The sequence below is a fragment of the Aethina tumida genome, chromosome 4 (genome assembly GCF_024364675.1).
Source record: "Aethina tumida isolate Nest 87 chromosome 4, icAetTumi1.1, whole genome shotgun sequence".
Lineage (NCBI taxonomy): Eukaryota > Metazoa > Arthropoda > Insecta > Coleoptera > Nitidulidae > Aethina > Aethina tumida.
The window spans coordinates 13,351,742-13,371,631 of record NC_065438.1 but is presented as its reverse complement, the minus strand read 5'-3'; the positions used below and the strand labels follow the sequence as shown (position 1 = coordinate 13,371,631).

Here is a 19,890-nt window from a genome sequence, read left to right as displayed (position 1 = left end):
TCTTTCGTGGGGATTAATTTTGGCCGAAGACAATTTAGGAATATTTTAAATATATAATTTTATTTATTACCACCCGCTAAATAAATTATGAAATTTAATAAGCAGTATTAAATTATTTAATATTTAAAGAATGTCATAATTAATGAATGATCTTGTTATCTTTTATGATAATATTTACAAATTGCATTTAAACATACGATAATTTTATGTCATTAACGAATTATCTTGTTTATTTTTAACTTTATCAGCTTTAAAATTTGAATATCTAAATTTAAAATTATACAAATTCAACTGCAAACTAAGTTAAATATTTTTTTGGATTCAATTAAAAACGTAATGTAATGATCATAATAAACACATTTGCTTATTTTTTTTTTTCTTTGACTTTTTTACAGTCCAAAAATTTTAATCTCTAAATTTAAAATTATACTTACTATACTATATTATTAATTCTAATAGTTAATTTAAATATTATAATACACAAATTGAACAATTACCTAATGTGAATATTTTTTGGGAACAATTTGAACAAAATATTGTTAAATACATCATAATTTAATGACTTTAATGGACGATTTTGTTTATTTTTGATTCCTCGATTCAGTTTTAGAGTTCTAAAAATTAAATATTTAAATTTAAAATGGGACAGACTCAAATATTACTTAATTTAAATATTTTTTTGGAGTTAATTTTAACAAAATACAGTTACAAACATAATAATTTAACATATTTAATGGTCACACTTGTTTATTTTTGACAACTTCATTTAGTTTTAAAATTTTAAAATTTTAATATTTTCATTTAAAATTACACAAATTAAACAATTACCTAATATAAATATTTTTTTGGAGTTAATTTTAACAAAATACGGTTAAAAACATCAATTTTTATTGACTTTAATAATTTAAAATTATGTTTGACTCTTCGATTTAGTTTTAAGGTCTTAAAATTTGAATCTCTAATTAAAAATGGTACAAATTCAATCATTACTTATCATATAAATATTGTTTGGACTTCATTTTAACAAAATACAGTTAAAAATACAATAAGTTAACATATTTAATGGACAATCTTGTTTATTTTTGACATCTTGACTCAGTTTTAAAGACTTAAAATTTAAAATTCTAATTTAAAATTACCCAAATTGAACAATTACCTAATGTAAATATTTTTTGGGGTCAATTTAAACAAAATATAGTAAAAAACATCATAATTTAATGACTAATGGACAATCTTGTTTATTTTGGATTACTAGACTCAGTTTTAAAGTCTTAAAATTTTAATCTCTAAATTTAAAATGGTACAAATTCAATCATCACTTAATATAAATATTTTTGGGAGTTAATTTTAACAAAATACAGTTAGGAACATAATAATTTAACATATTTAATGGACAATCTTGTTTATTTTTAACATTTTGACTCAGTTTTAAAGACTTAAAATTTGAATTTCTATATTTAAAATTACACAAATTGAACAATTACCTAAGGTAAATATATTTTGGGGTTAATTTAAACAAAATATGGTTAAAAACATCAAATTTAATGATTTTAATGTACAATCTTGTTTATTTTTGACTCCTCGACTCAGTTTTAAAGTCTTAAAATTTGAATGTCTAAATTTAAAATGGTACAAATTCAATCATTACTTAATATAAATATTTTTTTAGTTAATTTTAACTAAATACAGTTAGAAACATAATAAGTTAACATATTTAATGGACATCTTGTTTATTTTGACATCTTGACTCAGTTTTAAAGACTTAAAACTTGAATTTCTATATTTAAAATTACACAAATTGAATAATTACCTAATGTAAATATTTTTTGAGGTTGAACAAAATATGGTTAAGAACATTATAATTTAATAATATTAATGGACAACCTTGTTTATTTTTGACTTCTCGACTCAGTTTGTTTCAAGTCTTAATATTTGAATCTCTAAATTTAAAATGGGACATATTAAATCATAACTTAATTTAAATATTTTTTTGGAATTAATTTTAGCAAAATACGATTAAAATCATCATAATTTTATGTTAATTTTTTAGATCTTGACTCAGTTTTAAAATTTTAAAAATTAAAAAAAAATGTGTTTAATAGAAAAATATCATCCCTTCAATAAATTTTAAATTATTAATACATTATATCAATTATTTATCATTTGATATAGGATATATTAAAAAACAATAAGGAAGCCCTCATTAAACTTGTGCTTAAATATCATATTGTCCCACATTCAATTTTTTATTGAAACTGGATACGTACTTCAAGTACACGTAATTGTCGGGAAATTAAATTCCCCCTCACCACTTCCTTCTCAATTTTGGCGTTATCACATCCGTTCGACGGGATTTATCGCCGTACCGTACACACGGACACAATCAGCGTTGTAACTTTCGTTTTCACATTAAATCGATTAAGTTATGCCGCTTTCAAAAAGAATCGGAATTCGCCCATTTAGATGCATATTTCTGTTAAAATTAAACCTGCACTCACGCTGCAATTAACACCAATTAGATTTGCCCGAACGCACTGTGATTTTACAATCATTATACAAATGATCAATTAGAAAAGTTTTGCGGGCCGTAAAACGGGACGGCCGGTTTCTAATGCGTGAACGAACGATCAATATTGATCGTTCCCACACTTCGACTCAATTAGAATTGCACACGGTTAAAAATAATTTAATTTTCCTCTTCCGAGAAGCCGTTCCGACAAATTCGTCGCATTTTATAACTGGAAGATAAAATTTTTATCTTTAATAATTTCAAGGTAGCATTAGCATAAATACACGGGGCCCTCAGGTACATAATTCTTTTCATCTCGCACCTTAAATAACGTTCCGCCGGTACATAAACTGATTCGAAGTTGAGTGTATGTAGGGTTATTAAATATTCATCTAACGCTCCCCTAAGTGTAACTAAAGAAGGCACCGGACATATCTCAAGTCTCGCGGGGGCGGGTGGGAGCATCTCCGGCAATATTAGGCACATAAAATTCCACCCTGATATGATTATGTATTACCTGGCGTATCGTTAATTCTCACGTAACACCGCGTAGCTACGTTTTTGGATTTATGTTTACGGTCGTACACGGGTTTTTTACGGCCAACAAGAGATTCGTTGTTGGTTTTTTATTAAGAATATGATTCTGGTGTTTGTCGGATGTTATTGGAAATCTTTCGGGTGATCGGTCGAGTTCACGGCACCCCTTTATGCAGCTAATGAGAGTTTTTCGAACAATGGCAGCATTTCACAGAGACAGATAATGTTACATGTCAGAAGCCACAGTATCCTTCCGCTCCGCACTCTAATCTAACGAGTGATTAAAATGGCGGCTAGTTGAAACGGGACGGCTAAATTTGAAATGTTTGATTAGATTAAGGTTTGTCGGTAGTCGATTCCTTATCTGCACATTCATAAATAGCTACGTGTTCCGCGTTATCGTTGACCTCTACAAATTAGACTTCCTCTTGTTAAAGTACCGATTATTTTTTTGCACTCACTCTTTTCTCCGAATTTCGGTTGCACCACCAAATCTTTGACCGCTTGGTGACTGTGTAATGGGAATCACAGGAGTCTTTTCACCAATCATAATACCACCCTAACACATTACACTTCCACCTCTATATTTGATGACTGCTCTTGTTAAAGTACCGATTATTCTTTTGAAGTCAATCCCTGATTCAGTTTTGAAGTCCTAAAACTACAACTTCAATCATTACTTAATTTAAATATTTATGGAGATAATTTTAACAAAATACAGTTAGAAATATAATAAGTTAACATATTTAATGGTCAATCTTGTTTATTTTTGACATCTTAACTCAGTTTTAAAGACGAAAATTTGAATTTCTTTATTTAAAATGACACAAATTGAACAATTACCTAATGTAAATATTTTTTGGTGTTAATTTGAATAAAATATGGCTAAAATATCATAATTTAATAACTAATGAACAATTTTGTTTATTTTTGACTCCTCGACTCAGTTTTAAACTCTTAATATTTGAAACTCTAAATTTAAAATGAGACATATTCAATCATTACTTAATTTAAATATTTATGGAGATAATTTTAACAAAATACAGTTAGAAACATAATAAGTTAACATATTTAATGGTCAATCTTGTTTATTTTTGACATCTTGACTCAGTTTTAAAGACTTAAAATTTGAATTTCTATATTTAAAATTACACAAATTGAACAATTACCTAATGTAAATATTTTTTTGGTGTTAATTTGACCAAAATATGGTTAAAACATCATAATTTAATGACTAATGGACAATTTTGTTTATTTTTGACTCCTCAACTCAGTTTTAAAGTCTTAAAATTTGAATCTCTAAATTTAAAATGGTATAAATTCAATCATTACATAATTTAAATATTTTTTGAAGTTAACAAAATACAGTTATAAACATAATAAGTTAACATATTTAATGGACAATCTTGTTTATTTTTGATATCTTGACTCAGTTTTAAAGACTAAAATTTGAATTTCTATATTTAAAATTACACAAATTGAACAATTACCTAATGTAAATATTTTTTGGTGTTAATTTGAACAAAATATGGTTAAAACATCATAATTTAATGACTAATGGACAATTTTGTTTATTTTTGACTCCTCGACTCAGTTTTAAAGTCTTAAAATTTGAATCTCTAAATTTAAAATGGTACAAATTCAATCGTTGCTTAATTTAAATATTTTTGGGAGTTAATTTTAACAAAATACAGTTAGAAACATAATAAGTTAACATATTTAATGGACAATCTTGTTTATTTTTGACATCTTAACTCAGTTTTAAAGACGAAAATTTGAATTTCTATATTTAAAATTACACAAATTGAACAATTACCTAATTTAAATATTTTTTGGTGTTAATTTGAATAAAATATGGTTAAAATATCATAAATTAATGAGTAATGAACAAATTTGTTTATTTTTGACTCCTCGACTTAGTTTTAAAGTCTTAAAATTTGAATCTCTAAATTTAAAATGGTACAATTCCAATCATTACATAATTTAAATATTTTTTGGAGTTAATTTTAACAAAATACAGTTAGAAACATAATAAGTTAACATATTTAATGGATAATCTTGTTTATTTTTGACATCTTGACTCAGTTTTAAAGTCTTAAAATTTGAATTTCTATCTTTAAAATTACACGATTATCTGATGTAAATATTTTTTGGGGTTAATTTGAACAAAATGCGGTTAAAAACATTATAATTTAATGATTTTAATGGAAAATCTTATTTATTTTTGTCTCTCTGATTATATTTGACGACTCCTCTTGTTAAAGTACCGATTATTTTTGCAGTCACTCCTTTCTCCGAATTTCGGAAAGGATTCAACGCACGCTATCAAAAGGGGTCTCTTGTGGCAGCAGCGGGATAAGCTCTTCAGCAGATGGAAGGAGAGATATTTCATCCTGACCAGAGACTACCTACATTGTTTCCGGAGGGCTTCCGGGTCCGATCGAATATCCGAAATGGGACAGTTCCTGTTCAAAGTTAAATTGGTGAGTGTACAGCGAAACTATGCTAAACTCTCCGACAAGTCCCGCAATACGTGCACATATCTCATATCCCGTTTCGTTTCAGGTGGACGTCGACAGGGTGGAATGGGAGAACAAGAAAACTTACAGCACGGTGGCTCTGGTGTTGGGCAGGGATGGAAAGATTTACTTGAGGGCGGCCGATGGCTTGGAAGATTGGTTTGAGCTGCTGGAGGAGTGCATGCTGACCAGCAAGGAGCGTCGGAGGGCCCTTCGGTTCTCGCACGACGGCAAACCCAGGGACAACAACAACATCACCAACACGTTGGACGAGTGGTTGGCTGCTCGACAAAAAATACGTGAGTATTTATTATTTCTCGTACTAAAAACGGGTTATTAAATTCGATAAAAGCGAATATTTTAAAAAGGGGTGTTATGAATATAAAATTTTTCAATTTTACTACACATAAATTTGTTTCAACTGACGGTCGACTATATGAAAATACATCAAACGAGCCATATTTTGTAAATCCTTTGATACATTTTTATTTATGGTATTTTATTTGCCATGACAATTCATAAAATACTATTGACTCCGCGTAGTCGGCAGTTTATGACGAAAATAGAATAAATAAAAATGTACAATATCCAATTTTATTGCTTTCCGGTGAGATACTTCAGAAGGAACGCTTTTATTTGGAATAAATGTAAAATATATTTACTGCACTTTTCAGTTTACAAAGGCTGGAGTTTCTAAAAGAAGTTGTGTTCCGTGAATTTGGAATCTTCTGCATATAATTCCCTTGTTATTTAAATTCTTAGAAGTTCCCTCCATTCTTCGGGCACAAGTAAACTTCCAATTAAGTTGCTAATCAATCTTTCAGAACTCTACAACTTCTTGAAAACAACTCAACTATCAAAACATTCATAGTAATTATTTTCACTATTAAAATGAATAAAATGCCTGACACTATACTTCCATTAACCTTTTTCAAATCGGTTTTCAATTACGGATCGTTTTTTGCAGGTCTATTAAAGTATGAATGAAAATGGTATTCTGAATAGACCCAGACGAGGTATTGAAACAAAACGAGTCCATAATGAGACCATCAAAGCCTTCGTTATACTTGCTGTATTTTTAATTGATTCCTCCATTGTTGCTCCAACTCACCCTCGTTCAAAACCTAAAATCAACGTTAATTTCTGCCCTTTAATCTCATTTTTAAATCTCTTTGTCCTGTCCAAGAGTCAACATGTCCTAAGTTATCATCATTTGATGAAAAAACCTGTTACTCCTGAAGGAAGGAAAGTTTTAGAGGGAGGAGACGAATGAACAAATTGGATTTGTAGGGACAATCCGAGAGTGTTTTAAGATCAATCGTGACACAGATGATTGTTTCATCTGTTAGAGTTGTATTCCATAAATTTGAAATCTTCGGCACATAATTCCCTCGTTATTTAAATTCTAAGAAGTTCTCTCCATTCTTCTGGCAGAAGAAAAATTCACAGAACTAGCCCGAATTCAACTCTACAACTACTAAAAACAACTCAATTATCAAAACATTCATAGTAATTATTCTCACTATTAAAGTGAAGTGAGTTCCATTAACCTTTTTCAAATCGGTTTTCAATTACGGACGATTTTTTGCAAGTCTAGATCCAACTCTATTAAAGTATGAATGAAAATGGTATTCTGAATAGACCCAGACGAGGTATGAAACAAAACGAAAGGAGTTCATGATGAGACCATCAAAGTCTTCGTTTCACTTGCTGTATTTTTAATTGATTCCTTCATTGTTGCTCCAACTCACCCTCGTTTGAAACCTAAAATCAACGTTAATTTCCGTCCTTCAATCTCATTTTTAAATCTCTTTGTCTAGTCCAAGGGTCAACATGTCCTAACTTATCATCATTTGAAGAGAAAACCTGTTACTCTTAAACGAAGGAAAGCTTTAGAGGGAGGAGACGAATGTACAAATTGGATTTGTAGGCACAATCCGAGAGTGTTTTAAGATCAATCGTGATACAGATGAATGTTCCATCTGTTAGAGTTATATTCTATGAATCTGAAATCTTCTGCACATAATTCCCTTGTTATTTATATTCTAAGGAGTTCTCTCCATTCTTCTGGCGGAAGTAAACTTCTAATTAATTAATCAATCTTTCAGAACTATCCCGGATTCAACTCTACAACTACTTAAAAACAACTCAATTATCAAAACATTCATAGTTATTATTTTAACTATTAAAATGAATAAAATGCCTGACACTAAACTTCCATTAACCTTTTTCAAATCGGTTTTCAATTACAGACGGTTTTTTGCAAGTCTCTATCCAACTCTATTAAAGTATGAATGAAAATGGTATTCTGAATAGACCCAGACGAGGTATGAAACAAAACGAAAGGAGTTGATAATGAGACCATCAAAGCCTTCGTTTCACTTGCTGTATTTTTAATTGATTTCTTCATTGTTGCTCCAACTCACCCTCGTTTGAAACCTAAAATCAACGTTAATTTCCGTCCTTTAATCTCATTTTTAAATCTCTTTGTCTTGTCCAAGGGTCAGCATGTCCTAAGTTATCATCATTTGAAGAAAAAACCTGTTACTCTTGAACGAAGGAAAGCTTTAGAGGGAGGAGACGAATGTACAAATTGGATTTGTAGGGACAATCCGAGAGTGTTTTAAGATCAATCGTGACACAGATGAATGTTACATCTGTTAGAGTTGTATTTCATAAATTTGAAATCTTCTGCACATAATTCCCTTGTTATTTAAATTGTAAGAAGTTCTCTTGATTCTTCTGGCAGATGTAAACTTCTAATTAATTAATCAATCTTTCAGAACTAGTTCGGATTCAACTCTACAACTACTTAAAAACCATTCAATTATCAAAACATTCATAGTAATTATTTTCACTATTAAAATGAATAAAATGCCTGACACTAAACTTCCATTAACCTTTTTCAAATCGGTTTTCAATTACGGATCGTTTTTTGCAAGTCTATTAAAGTATGAATGAAAATGGTACTCTGAATAGACCCAGACGAGGTATTGAAACAAAACGAAAGGAGTTCATAATGAGACCATCAAAGCCTTCGTTTCACTTGCTGTATTTTTAATTGATTCCTTCATTGTTGCTCCAACTCGCCCTCGTTTAAAACCTAAAATCAACCTTAATTTCCGTCCTTTAATCTCATTTTTGAATCTCTTTGTCTTGTCCAAGAGTCAACATGTCCTAAGTTATCATCATTTGATGAAAAAACCTGTTACTCTTGAAGGAAAGAAAACTTTAGAGGGAGGAGACGAATGTAAAAATTGGATTTGTAAGGACAATCCGAGAGTGTTTTAAGATCAATCGTGATACAGATGAATGTTCCATCTGTTAGAGTTATATTCTATGAATCTGAAATCTTCTGCACATAATTCCCTTGTTATTTATATTCTAAGGAGTTCTCTCCATTCTTCTGGAAAAAGTAAACTTCTAATTAATTAATCAATCTTTCAGAACTAGCCCGGATTCAACTCTACAACTACTTAAAAACAACTCAATTATCAAAACATTCATAGTAATTATTCACTCACTATTAAAGTGAATAAAATGTCTGACACTAAAGTTCCATTAACCTTTTTCAAATCGGTTTTCAATTACGGACGGTTTTTTGCAAGTCTCTATCCAACTCTATTAAAGTATGAATGAAAATGGTATTCTGAATAGACCCAGACGAGGTATGAAACAAAACGAAAGGAGTTGATAATGAGACCATCAAAGCCTTCGTTTCACTTGCTGTATTTTTAATTGATTTCTTCATTGTTGCTCCAACTCACCCTCGTTTGAAACCTAAAATCAACGTTAATTTACGTCCTTTAATCTCATTTTTAAATCTCTTTGTCTTGTCCAAGGGTCAGCATGTCCTAAGTTATCATCATTTGAAGAAAAAACCTGTTACTCTTGAACGAAGGAAAGCTTTAGAGGGAGGAGACGAATGTACAAATTGGATTTGTAGGGACAATCCGAGAGTGTTTTAAGATCAATCGTGACACAGATGAATGTTACATCTGTTAGAGTTGTATTTCATAAATTTGAAATCTTCTGCACATAATTCCCTTGTTATTTAAATTGTAAGAAGTTCTCTTGATTCTTCTGGCAGATGTAAACTTCTAATTAATTAATCAATCTTTCAGAACTAGTCCGGATTCAACTCTACAACTACTTAAAAACCATTCAATTATCAAAACATTCATAGTAATTATTTTCACTATTAAAATGAATAAAATGCCTGACACTAAACTTCCATTAACCTTTTTCAAATCGGTTTTCAATTACGGATCGTTTTTTGCAAGTCTATTAAAGTATGAATGAAAATGGTATTCTGAATAGACCCAGACGAGGTATGAAACAAAACGAAAGGAGTTGATAATGAGACCATCAAAGCCTTCGTTTCACTTGCTGTATTTTTAATTGATTCCTTCATTGTTGCTCCAACTCACCCTCGTTTGAAACCTAAAATCAACGTTAATTTCCGTCCTTTAATCTCATTTTTAAATCTCTTTGTCTTGTCCCAGAGTCAACATGTCCTAAGTTATCATCATTTGATGAAAAAACTTGTTACTCCTGAAGAAAACTTTTATATGGGAGAAGTTGAATAAACAAACTGGATTTGCAGGAACAATCCGAGAGTGTTTTAAAATCAATCCCAACACAGATGAACGTTCCGTCTGTTAAAGTTCGTATCAGGGTGCGAGCGGTTTGATGCTGCATCATCCCACTCCGGTCCCGGATCGATTTGGCGCGACTGCTAATGGGAAACTGGGAAAAATATTTCGCGTTGCAGTGTGCCACCGTCGCAGAGTCCCCCAAGAATCTATAACTACATTGCCGCCGCAATCAGATATTGCGAATTATGCCGCCAGACGAGATAAAACCCCGGAGTGACGGGTTGATAATGGGGCGCGAGCCCGGTTCGGCTGGTTGCGAAAATGCACTTTTGAAATTTTCATGGAGCATTCCGCGCGACAAATTGCGGTAAACGGCCGAAGTGGATTACGAAGGTAACGGGGGGGTTTGTAACGAATTGAATGCTCCAACTACTTTGGAATTATTCCGAGTGGCTTTTATAGGGGAGACGGCTCCAATATTTTAGTGCCAGTTATTAAATTTTCTATAACGGCGTGGAAATTTTAGTTCTGCTCAGGTTGGGGTTTGTAATCTCAATTATAAATCCGTGCAAAGCACTAATTTGCTGGAATGAATGCATTCAAATTTTCTAAACCAAAACAACCAGGTTTAGAATTGTGAACAAAAGAGATTACATCTAATTGGTTATAATCTAATAAATTCATATAAATATATAATTATGTACTTATTAATTGGTTGTAATTAATAATTAAGGATATTGTGTGGTTGGTATGTAGTTACATACATACATGGATAATTAGATAATATAAATTTACATGCTATAATTGATAAGTGTTACATTATTAGTTAAATATCTTAGTTTAAGTGGAGGTAATAACCGTTAATAACATCATGGGTAAAATCATAAATATTGTAAAATTTCTTTCCTAATATTTATTATCTGTGTATATCAATATAAATTTTACATTTAAAATTGCATAATTTGTTCTTCTCATTGTCACATTTTAGTATAAAAAAATAATTAATAAAAATACAGAGTTATTCACCTAATTTATTCGTTGCATATTTATGGAGATTGGAAGAAGGTTTGAAAAATAACAATTATATATTGATTTAAACTACTTTTTTTAATTTATTTAATTTTTGGTTTCTCCCAAAAGGTCATCAAATGTTCAATGGAACACCCATATATATATATATATATAAATATAAATAGTTTATACAGTTAAAATTGCATAATTAGGTCTTCTAATTATCACATTTTAGTATAATTAATAAATATACAGGGTGATTTTTCAATTTATTTAGAAAAAACATTCTTTTCTGGTTTCTCCGAAAGGAACATCAAATTTTCAATGGAACACCCTGTATATTTTTTGGACTTTAAATTCTACATATATATATATACATATATATATATATATATATATATATATATATATATATATATATATATATATATGCAAATATTAATGGCTATACCATTTCCTATATCTAAAATCAATAGTTTTTGAGTTATTAATTTTTTTTTTTTCGAAAATTTTTTTCAGTTTGATGGTCTAATTAAAATGTCTGTAAAGCCACCAATTTTGACACAGGAATATAAATAAATTATACAGTTAAAATTGCATAAGTTGGTCTTCTAATTATCACATTTTAGTATAATTAATAAATATACGGAGTGATTTTTCAAGTTACTTAGAAAAAACATTCATTTCTGGTTTCTCCGAAAGAGATATCAAATGTTCAATGGAACACCCTGTATATTTTTGGACTTTAAATTCTATATTTATATGCAAATATTAATGGTTATATCATTTCCTATATCTAAAATTAATAGTTTTTGAGTTATTAATTTTTTTTCGAAAATTTTTGACAGTTTGATGGTCTAATTAAAATGTCTGTAAAGCCACCAATTTTGACACTGAAATATAAATAAATTACACTGTTATTATCACATTTTAGTATAAAAAATAATTAATAAATATACAGGATGATTCACCTAATTTATTTGTTAGATATTTATGAAGATCGGAAGAAAATATTGATTTGAAATAATTAAATATTAACTTAAACTATTTTTTTCAATTAACTTAGAAATATATTCATTTATGGTTTCTCCGAAAGGGACATCAAATTTTCAATGAAACACCCTGTATATTTTAGGACTTTTAAATTCTACATATATATACAAATAAAATAGCTATACCATTTTCTATACCTAAATTCAATAGTTTTTGAATTGTTAATTTTTTTCGAATATTTTTGACAATTTGATGGTCTAATTAAAATGTCTGTAAACCCACCAATTTTTTTGAGTTTAAATAAATTATACAGTCAAAATTGCATGATTTGTTCTTCTAATTATGACATTTTAGTATAAAAAATAATTAATAAATATAAAAAGTGATTTACCTAATTTATTCGTTAGATACCTAAAATCAATAGATTTTGAGTTATTAATTTTTTTCGAAAATTTGACAAATTGATTATAATTTAGAAAAATTGTTTGTCTAATCATAATAGCTATAAAAATTTAATTTAAAATTAAAGATGGATAATCGAAGCAAAAAAGAGAAAATAAAATTTTATATTCATTATTTAAAAATGTTTTGAATCACCCCCATACAGGGCTAAAAGTTGCAGTCCACCTTAAATTATTTTGACAATTTGATTCATTTATTATCTGTTCTATAAAAGGAAGAGAAATCGGGTCTCTTGGTTCCTTTTGTTGATTTCAACCTTTCTCTAGTATCCATTTGTAGTAAAGTATTATTTTTCCTAAAATGCTTAACCTTCCAAATTTCAATATTAGCTCCGTTTATAAGAAATCTTACAACAGATAATGGAAACAAAGTCCCACTTTCCATCAACGAACAATATGTTACTTATAATGTGCAATTAATATTTTAATGTGGTCGTTGCAAATTATATCTAGATATTATCACCTACTTATTTCATCCTGAATCGTGTTAATGTACCGCAATCTATTTCAACTTAATTAAACATTATATCTTAAATTACCCACAATTACAGTGAACAATTATCTATATGACATTAAATGATTTACTGCGATACAAATCTAACTGTTTTGAAGTAATAATTGATCAGTTATATTAATCAATACAAGCGACAACTGTTTATAGCAACTGTATTGTTTATTGAGCAGTAAAAGAAAGTGCAGAAAGTACAACAATGACATTCAATTCCATTCCATAAACCGAGATAAGGAGAAAACTTTCAACCGCAATACCCCTCACCAACATTGCACTCGATGAATGCAAAAAAAACTGTACACGTAATCTATATTTTCCCATGCATGCAACTTCCATAAAAGTGTGAAGTGTTTGCATTGGTATGCAGATACTCGGCATAAAATCTGACAGCAGTCTAAGCGCCGAACAATCCTCATCAAGTCCTCCATAAATCTTTTTGATGGCCCATTGGGCATTCGAACTATTGGACGTATCACGTCCTATTGATTTTATTATTGTGTGTCTCATTATGTCGATTCTGAATTGAGGTGTTTACATACTTGTCTCGACATTGGGGGCATTTGCAAATTCGTACGTTACCTAGTGAGTTGTTGAAGGCGTGGAAAGGGCGCCACAACCGGGGAACGGTGAGGGATTTGCCTAATTGATTTTGTATGAGGCTTGTCTTTGTTTTGGTGGATAGGAGCTAATTTCTTATGAGTGATTTACAATTAATTTGGTTTTCGGCTTATTAGGTGTTTTCAGAAAGAGAAAGGATTTGATGGAAGTTATTCTGGATAAGAAATCATCAACAATATTTATTATTGATAAAATTTGTTTGTCGTTTCTGTTTTGGGGGAAAGGAGCTAATTTTTTATGAGTAATTTATGTTACAGTCAATTTTGTCTTTGATTTATTAGAAGTCACTTTGGGATAAGAAATCATAATCAATATCAGAAACTCGTCAAACCATCCTCATCAAGTCCTCCTTAATCTTTTCCATTTCCCATTGGGTATTCGAACCACTGAAGAGTTATAGAAGTTCATATCTCTTACTATCAATTTTATTGTTCATTTAGTCATCCCCATTCAGAACTTTGTAGGCTTGTCTCGACACTAGGAAATATTTACAAATTTACACATTATGGGGTAAGGGTGCCACTATCAGAAAACGGTGAGGGATTTGCTCAATTGATTTTGTGAGAGATTCGTCTTAGTTTTAGAGGAATTGAGCTAATTTCTTATAAGTAATTTACAGTTAATTTGGTCTTTGATTTTGGGGATAGAAATCATCAACAATACAAGATACTCAGCTTAATATCTGACAGTAGTCTAACCACCAAACAATTCTAATCATGCCCTCCATAAATCTTTTTCCCTATCCCGCTGGGTATTCGAACCATTGGAGACTATTTAAGGCACGTATCACGTCTCATCGATTTTATCGTCCATCTAATTATCCCGAGTCACAACAGGGATGCTTTCTCGCTTGTCTCAACACTGAGAAACATTTACAAATTTACATTATCTAGTGAGTTGTTTGAAGGCTGAGTGCTCTACCAGGAAGCAGTGAAGGTTTGCCTAATTAATTTTGTATGAGTCTTGTTTTGTGTGAAAGAAGTTAATTTCATAAGAGTAAATTTTAGAAAGGGAAGGTTATAGAAGCAATTTTGGAATAAAAAATCATCAGCAATATCAGATACTCGGTATAAAATCTGACAGCACTCTAACTGCCAAACCATCCTCATCAAGTCTTCCATAAGTCTTTCCATTTCCCGAAGGGTATTCGAACTATTGAAGAGTGTTTGAGGCACGTATCACGTCCCATCGATTTTATCGTCCGCCTAATTATCCCGATTCAGAACTGGGGCGTTAGCAGGCTTGTCTCGACACTGAGAGACATTTGCAAATTGACACATTATGTACTGCGTTGTTTGAAGGCGTGGAAGGGTCCCACCATCAGGAAACAGTAAGGGATTTGCCTAATTGATTTTGTGCCTTGTCTTTGGGGAAGGAGTTAATTTTTAATGAGTTTTGTCTTTGGTTTATTAATTGTTTTCAAAAGGAGAAGAGATGATGCGGAATTCTGTGGAAAGTTACCATCAACAATACAATTGGATATATTGGACTGTATTTAATGAAAGAACATTAGATTAAAATTAATCACATTTTCATTGCCCATAACACATTACAAATTAAACTACATCAAATCCAATTCCTACTATTCTATTATCCGTATATGGTTCGACGTTCCAATGTAAATAAATACAACCAACGTTCCTTATCTAATGCTAACGCTTCGTTTTTAATAATCGTAAAGGTCACTGAATTATAAAATGTCAATTTTTATGATCGTGGCCGTTTAAACTTTTCACGGTCTTACGAGTCCCCGCTAATAAAGTGCTTAACGTCTTTTGTCTCCGGCGTTATCAGTAATTAACGTCGATTAATTTATTTATGGTCGTTATTGTCGTTGCATTTAACAATTTGTTCTGATAACATATGTGAACTCATGTGCGGATACGATTTTTTCCTGCCATAATTTCGATAATCCATTTGGAGCACCGCAGCTGTTATTTACTACACACAATTTTTCGAAACCCACGTTTCCTGAAACTTTGCACAATACACAAAGAGTTAAATTTTTCGACTCCTCCAGGGACACTTTGTGTTATACTTATTGTTAGAGTGCCTCGAATTTGTGGTTTGTTGCAAAAAAATAACAGTTTTTTATGTATTGAAGGGGTTTTTGCGGATTCGTCCCCAGAATATAATGGATCTGGCAAAGTTTCTTGGTCCTCCTGGGACGCCGCCGAAACTACAAAGAGCGATTCAGGAAGTGTGTACCGAAAACTCAATTTATGATTTTACAATGGATGTGCTAATTTAATTCCAGTCCGAAGCATAACGAATCGATCCCCATTCAAACTGTCGGCTCAGATATACACTGTTCCAACAAATTAACGTGCCACCAATAGTTTTATAAATATTTTTTTCTATTTAAGTAAATAGTACATTGTTTGTATTAACTTTGAAGCCCCCATATATGAATTTAATTTGCTAAATTAAAGTTATGGCCTGGCCAGCTCACAGTCCAGACTTTAACCCACTAGAACATATGTGGGACATTCTTGGAAGACTTCCTAAAAGTTCGAATAACTTAAAGGATGTGGAGAGTCTTCGACTTCTATTCGAAGTTTGGAAGAATTTGGACCAAAATGAAATTCGAACCCAGATTTTGAGTGTGAACAGAAGATGTGAGGCTGTCATTCGTAATAAAGGTGGAAATATTAAGTTCAAACTTTATTTTTTATAAACATTTTGTTAATTTTTAACTTTTTTAGAAAAACGTTTTTTTTTTTTAAATTTTTTGTAACAATTATAAATAAAAATCTATTGTTAAATATATATACATTTCTCGTTTTCAGAAAATATTAGTAATAATCAATTATTGGTGTGATGCATTAATTTCTTGGAACAGTGTAGTATACAGAATGTTCGTTCTTGAGTTATTTTTAAGTGGCAGGTTGATGGAACACCTGCAACTTTTAAAAAAGCAACGGAACCGTGCTTTTAATCAAATCTTTAAGAGCCTTCGAATTCGATTCTGCGAAAGCTATTCCCGTCAGACGCTTTTATCCGGCCGAATAATATTGATGGTGTTTGATTTTTGTTGCAGCAATGGGCCAGCGACTGAACGTGACAGACAGCGTGAGCACCGCCTCCAGCAGACAGGAGACGTCGGAGCCGGTGATGAGGCGTCGCGAATGGACGCCTCGGGACGAGGACTGGGAGAATCCGACGCTCGACAATAGACTATCACGTAAGTACATTTGCTCAGCTACAAATCCCCCAAGACTGCCTCTCCACCCCAACAATGGGACGAGGTGGTTAATATTGATAAAAAGTGTGGCTGGATGAACCCCTTTTAAGATATTAAAATACTTATTGTGGTCTTCGGTGTTTGATCATGGTGCAAGAGAATATCGGTAACGGGAACCTTTATCAGCAGTTTCAGAGTTAATTTAACTTTGCAAGCAAACAGTAGGACGATGCCCACATCAAGATAGTTAGAAACTCTGATCGAATTAAACGTTTAACTTGATTTTTAACTTCGGGAACGAACGCTTTGTCGGCAATAAACTACTTTACCCCTATTTCCAGCCACTCCACAGTTTGACTACGACTTTTGTTGTACGGTTAAACATAACTTCGTGACCAGTAAAAGTCATATCCTGCCACTACTGCAATGACTAATCATTTGAATATCATTTATTGATTTTTATCAAAGTGACCATTGAAAAATACGTTCCTTATTCATGGAATTCGACTATTGTTTTGTTTATTGACCAGTTTTACATTGAATTAACGCCCATTTCATCGAGACTGTCGCATATGTAAACATAATTTAATTTTCTATACATATTAATTAGATTTATTGTCCTATATAGCAGTCACAATAAGCGTGTTCCAATTCTCCTCATAGAGACCTATGTAATAAATAATATCCCCAACTACCTACACATTGATTTTGCCACTACGTTGTATTTATGCAAACCGATTTTTCTGGAAAATTAATAATTGATGCTGTATCACTGAAACTGGGTCAAATGCATTAGTTGCAAAATGCGGAGTGGTATTAAATTTTAAATGCTTTTATGCCTAAATTTTCAAAAATAACTTATTTATGTGTAATTTAACCCAATTTTGATGTCATATTATTTTAGTAAAAGCGCCAATTTTTTTTAACATATCACATCAAAAAGTTTCAGACAATTGGATTAGTTTTGAATAGAGTGAGCTCGAACAAAGTTTATCCCCTCATATTTTTAAATGGAACAAGTACAGACCTTGGTAATATTTCTATCAATTTTTCCAACGTGTTCATTTTATCTTACAATTCTTTTTTACGATTAGAACCAACTTACTAATTTAATTTCTTGAGAATAAAATAGTTGACTCTTTTAACAACCTCAAAAAGTGATTTAATCCTTAAATATTAATGAATATTTATGATTAAATTCTGTTTAAAATAATCCAGGCAATTAATTTATTAATTTTGTAAACAAATTTATGCTGTATTAAACAAAAAAGTCTTATTTTCTAATTGTAATTAATTCTAAAATTTATTTTATAAATATAGAATTTGTAATATTTAAAAATTAATAAACATTTAAAATTAAATAGTATTTAATTTTGTTTTAAACAATTCATTCAATTAAATTATAAATTTTTAATTTCATTTATACTGCATTAAACAAAAAAATCGTATTTTCTGATTATTTTTAATTAATTAAATACTGTTTAGTTCTGTTTTAATTTATTATTGTTATTTTATTGATTTTTAAATAAGAAAGTCTATTTTCTAATTAAATATTTCTAAAATTTATGTTTTTCCATGTAATACATGTAATACTTAAATATTAATGAATATTTACAATTAAATGGTGTTTAATTCTGTTTAAAATAATTCAGTTAATTGATTAATTTTTTTAAATAAATTTATACTGCATTAAACAAAGAAATATTTATCTAATTGTTTATTTCTAAAATTTATGATTATCAGCATAATACCTCTAACTCAGTTAATTTATTAATTTTAATTAAATTTATATTGCTTGAAACAAAAAAGTCCTTTTTCTAATTGCAATTAATTCTAATAATTATTATTTTAATGTAAATTGTAATACTTAAAAATTATTAATTATTTAAAATTAAATAGTGTTTAATTCTGTTTTAAACAATTCATTCAATTAAATTACAAATATTTAATCCCATTTATACTGCATTAAACAAAAATGTAATATTTTCTGATTGTTATTATTTCTAAAATATACGATTATTGGTATATACCTCTAATACTTAAAAATTAAAGATTTTTTACAATTAAATGGTTTTATTGTTTATCTATCGATTTTTAATTAAATGTATACTGCTTTAAATAAAAAAGTTTTATTTTCTAATTTTGATTATTCCTAACATTTAGGATTTTTCATATAATACAATACTTAAATATCAATATATATTTAGAATTAAATTGTGTTTAACTATAATAATCTAATCAATTCATTTATTGAATTTTTAAATATATTTATACTGCATTAAACAAAAAAATCTTATTTTCTAATTGTAATTAATTTTAAAAATTTTAATTATCAATTAATTTATTGATTTTAATAAAATTTGCACTACTTTAAACAAAAAAGTTTTATTAAATAATTATAACTGATTCTAAAATTTATTATTTATAATATAATAATATAATATCTGTAATATTAAAATTTAATAAATATTTATAATTAAATAGTATTTTATTCTGTTTTAAACAATTCAATCAATTAATTTATTGATTTTTAATTAAATTTGTGTAATAGCAGTAATTACTGAATTTTAGAATAGAGAATTCAGTTAGTTGATCTATAGATTTTTAAAACACCATAACAAAATATTTCAGTCAATTTTGTAAACATTAAATACAATATTAGTTTCTGTAATAAAAAGAATGGTATCTTATTTGAAGAGTATTTTTGTCCTATATTTAATGGTATTTTAACTTTATGTGTTTATTGTTTAAAATAAAATAGTATGACCTGAAATTCAAAACTTTTAACAACCTCTCTGTTTAACCTTATTCTAAGGAACTAATTTCCTTAAAATTCTTTTGTGGGTGTGAAGCAACACGAACAAACACCGCACTTTATTATAACACCAAGAATATTATGCAAATACATCGAGACGATATTCCTGCAAAAATACCACTTCCCGCAATTAG

The 19,890-nt window shown here is 29.7% G+C and overlaps 1 protein-coding gene across 1 annotated transcript in view; it reads left to right on the top strand.

Moving 5' to 3' along the window:
• LOC109595986 (uncharacterized) overlaps positions 1 to 19,890 on the top strand; it is an 80,995-nt gene that overhangs the window by 49,399 nt on the left and 11,706 nt on the right. Inside the window, exons 2-4 of the mRNA XM_020011435.2 lie at positions 5,329 to 5,529; positions 5,612 to 5,864; positions 16,798 to 16,941. Coding sequence (XP_019866994.2) covers positions 5,329 to 5,529; positions 5,612 to 5,864; positions 16,798 to 16,941 — 598 coding nt within the window. The remainder of the gene's footprint in view (positions 1 to 5,328; positions 5,530 to 5,611; positions 5,865 to 16,797; positions 16,942 to 19,890) is intronic.